At 50.2% G+C, this 3,429-nt stretch overlaps 1 protein-coding gene across 1 annotated transcript; it reads right to left on the reverse strand.

The window, feature by feature from the left end:
- Positions 1 to 41: 41 nt before the first annotated feature.
- On the reverse strand, positions 42 to 3,372 carry LOC122333176 (protein PHTF2-like; the record flags this gene model as incomplete). Its single annotated transcript, XM_043230678.1, has 11 exons — positions 3,134 to 3,372; positions 2,667 to 2,828; positions 2,130 to 2,328; positions 1,881 to 2,054; positions 1,565 to 1,786; positions 1,142 to 1,270; positions 804 to 1,067; positions 600 to 731; positions 437 to 523; positions 213 to 368; positions 42 to 137 (listed from the first exon to the last, which is right to left on the reverse strand). Coding segments are annotated over exons 1-11 (1,845 nt in total), but the record flags the coding sequence as incomplete, so codon positions are not given.
- Positions 3,373 to 3,429: the final 57 nt, after the last annotated feature.

Below are 3,429 nucleotides of genomic sequence, written 5' to 3' on the forward strand. Positions count from 1 at the left end.
TGTGTGTGTGTGTGTGTGTGTGTGCACGTGTTTTCTGATACCTTCAGTAACTTGGTGGCCAGTTTGAGGACATTGTTGACCAGAGTGAGTTCTTCTTTCTTATTTGGTTTCTTTTCCATTTTCAAGTACAAGTTAATCTGAAACAGAGGTGCATCACATGAGACTCTGGGATGAGTGTGTGTCTTTACAGTACTGTGTGTGTGTGTTTGTACCTGTTCTGTTAGTAAGATGGATGTGTTGCTGTACTTCTTGCTGGTTTCTGAGCCCAGCGTGACGAATCTCAGCAGGTACAGCGACAGCGACGAGCACCAGATCACCAGCTCCCAGTTATAGTGAAACTCCAGAAAGGTCTCGTGCACGTGAAGCAGCTGCAGGACAAACACTGCCATCAGCACGCTAATGACGAGAGAAACACCGCGTTCATCTCGACACTGACCTGAGCGCAGCAGATGAAGACCACCGAGAGCGTGAGCAGGAACGCAGAGGAGACGATCACGTCCACGGAGCGCTGAGGACCTCTCCGCTGCGGGCAGAGATGGGACAGAGTCAGCATCGGCCTCAAGAGAAACAAAACTGAGCTCGGTCGGTCAGCTCCGTACCTTCAGGTAAGAGCGCAGCGACAGCCACATCTTAATGTTCTGCACCTTCTTCAGTCGGAAATGAGGGACCTCTGATTTTCTGGCTCTTCGTGCCGACGTCAAATGACCGAACAACTTTGCAAACAGCAGCCGCTGAAAAACCAGGTCAGACGATGCTGAGCTGTGCTCGGAATGCTCCGGGCTTGATGCTAACGCTATACTCACCTGCTTGTATGTCCTCTCTGCGACGCTGAGCAAGAAGAAGAAGAGCCAGATGAGACAGACGCGCACCACGAAGCTGACGCTCACCATGGCCATCACCAGAGCGTCTGAAGACGAGCCAAAGGCCACAGACAGCAGCTCTCCGGCCGACAGCTGCTCCGGCTCCTTGTGCTGGAACAGTCTGAACACAAACGGAGTCAGACCCAGCGTCACAGACACCAGATTCCCGAAGATCTGGTAGCCGATCCCTGGGGTGTAGAGATTAACCTGCGGGTGAGATGGAGTGGTCAGGAGGTGTTCAGTGTTGGAGTTCGCTGTGCTCCTTCTTCTGATGTACTCACCCTGTTCATTATCATGCCGCTGATCTCCAGCACAGACATGTCTGCTTTCTTACACTCGTTTCCTTCCCACACGATGGCACTGACCCGCTCTAGGCCCGGATTAGAGCTGTGGAGCCACGGCACATGTCCCCAGCAGCGCACACACACACACACACTTACTGTTATTGATCTACTAGGTTACAAAGTTTAAATAAGTTTGGACCGGTTTTAACTTTTTACATTTTTGTTCCTAAAATCCACACTTTTTTTTATCAAAAGCATCTCAATCTTACTAAACCTTAGCATAAACTAAGGATTGAGTCCAGATCAAAAGAAACTTCAGACTTTTTTCCTCTTAACCTATTTTGAAGATTTGTTCCAATCCGATGTCCAATCTCTGATCAGATTGCTACTGAAGACCGAGGTTCTGGATCTGTCACGCACCTGATGAAACGGGTCGTCTCTGAACTCTTTCTTGGAGCCGGAGCAGACGGCCGATCCGTCGGCGTCTGTTTCACTGGTGCAGGACGAGCGGCATTCTGCGCAGTGCAGGAAGTCCTCCCACAGGACGTCCTCGGTCTCAGACTCGTGCCTCGCGCTCTCAGAGTCCTGCGTCCTCGAGCTGGAGCACCGTGAGCTGCAGCTGGTGCCTGACTTCAGCGGCTCCTGACACACAACACACATCAAACAACCTGCCTCTGCGCTCCTACAGAAGCACTGATCGTGTGTGTGTGTGTGTGTGTGTGTGTGTGTGCTTTACCTCTGCAGTGTAATGCTTCTTGTAGTGGTGTGCTTTCCTGTTGCGCAGTGTACAGTCGCTGTTCTTGCGCTCTGCTGCCCTGCGGAGGGCGCTGTAGTTCTCTGGGTCTTCTTCACTGGAGGCTTCATCTGACATGTTCTCCACCCCACGAGGAACCGCAGCTTCAGATAGACACTGACACACACAAAACACACGTCAGTCATGGCTCCGCGTGTGTGAGTGACCGTGAGCGTGTCTGTGTGTGTGTACCTTGCCCGTGGGCGGCAGGATCAGCTGGTGTCTGTTGTTCTGGAGGCTCCAGGGCGTCTCGGAGCGCAGAAGGTCACAGTGAGGCTCATGCAGCTGTAAACCCTCCTCACTGCTTTTGCTGGTGATACGTCCGTCCAGAGACACGTATCCATTGTCTGTCTCTGTGGACTTATCGATGGACAGCTTGGACTTTTTAGACCTGACGGGACAGCAAAGAAAAAAAACAGGTTCTACTAAAGGCTGTGTGTTTGGTCAAGCGTGCGAGGAGGCTCTAACCCTCTACAGCAAGTGCTGATGGGAGCTTGTGAATCAGAAGGTGGCGAACTGGTTTCTGGAGAAAGTCACAGCTGCGCTTCTAGAGGAAAAACTATTGAATCATGGAGCAAATAGAATAAAATGGCTACAAAATCCCTTTATATATTGAGGAACGTCAAAGTGACATTTAAAACCGTACTGCAGCACGATGACGTGATTCAGGAAAAGAGATGTTGTAGCCAAGAAGATATTAAGAGGAAACCGAAAGAGAGAAATACACACCCCTCTTTAAAGATACCATGCCAGAAATCTCTGAAGAAAGCGATGAGGCTGCGAGAGCCGGCTGACAGTGAGCCCGGCGGCGCCCCCTCCTGTGTGTTATCTGTAGTGCTAGAGCCGTCGCCTTCTCTATGAATGTCCAAATGAGCCGCTTTCCTCAACTTCCTTTAGCGAGAGACAGCAAAGTGCAGAAAACTTAGAAATCAACAAAAAAGTCAAGAGAAGTGGGAGGCCTGGAAGATTTAGTGAAGATGAGTCCACAGAACTTGTTCGAAAAATTCATTTCTATTCCAATCATTTGTGCTTGTAACGGTGTTTATTCATATGATGCTGATGGTCATTAGTGTGAATTTGATCCCCAATCAGGAGAGAGATTCTCATGAATTCAGAATCATCTCAAAGTTCTGACGCTTGCCCTGATCTCATCTTCAGTGTTTGACTGTGAGCGAGAGACGGCTGAAGACTCTGACCTGCGCCGTTTCCCGTTGCCTCCTCCGCTGGCTTTAGGAGTGTGTGTGGAGACGATCTGGCAGTGAACGGTTCCTAACAGCAGCATCAGCCAGATGGCACCAAACACCTCGGTTCCGGGGACACCGTGAGGACTGGAGATGATAAAAAACAACACGGCTGCGAGCACTGCAACACACAACACACACGGAAGACGTGAGGAGCAGTGACAGGAAAACACACACATACTCCAGCGCAGCTAATCATAGAAACATCCATCATTTAGGGCAGTGGGAAACTTTCACTTTCAGCCATGACG

This window comes from Puntigrus tetrazona, unplaced genomic scaffold (assembly GCF_018831695.1).
Source record: "Puntigrus tetrazona isolate hp1 unplaced genomic scaffold, ASM1883169v1 S000000218, whole genome shotgun sequence".
Classification (NCBI taxonomy): Eukaryota; Metazoa; Chordata; class Actinopteri; order Cypriniformes; family Cyprinidae; genus Puntigrus; species Puntigrus tetrazona.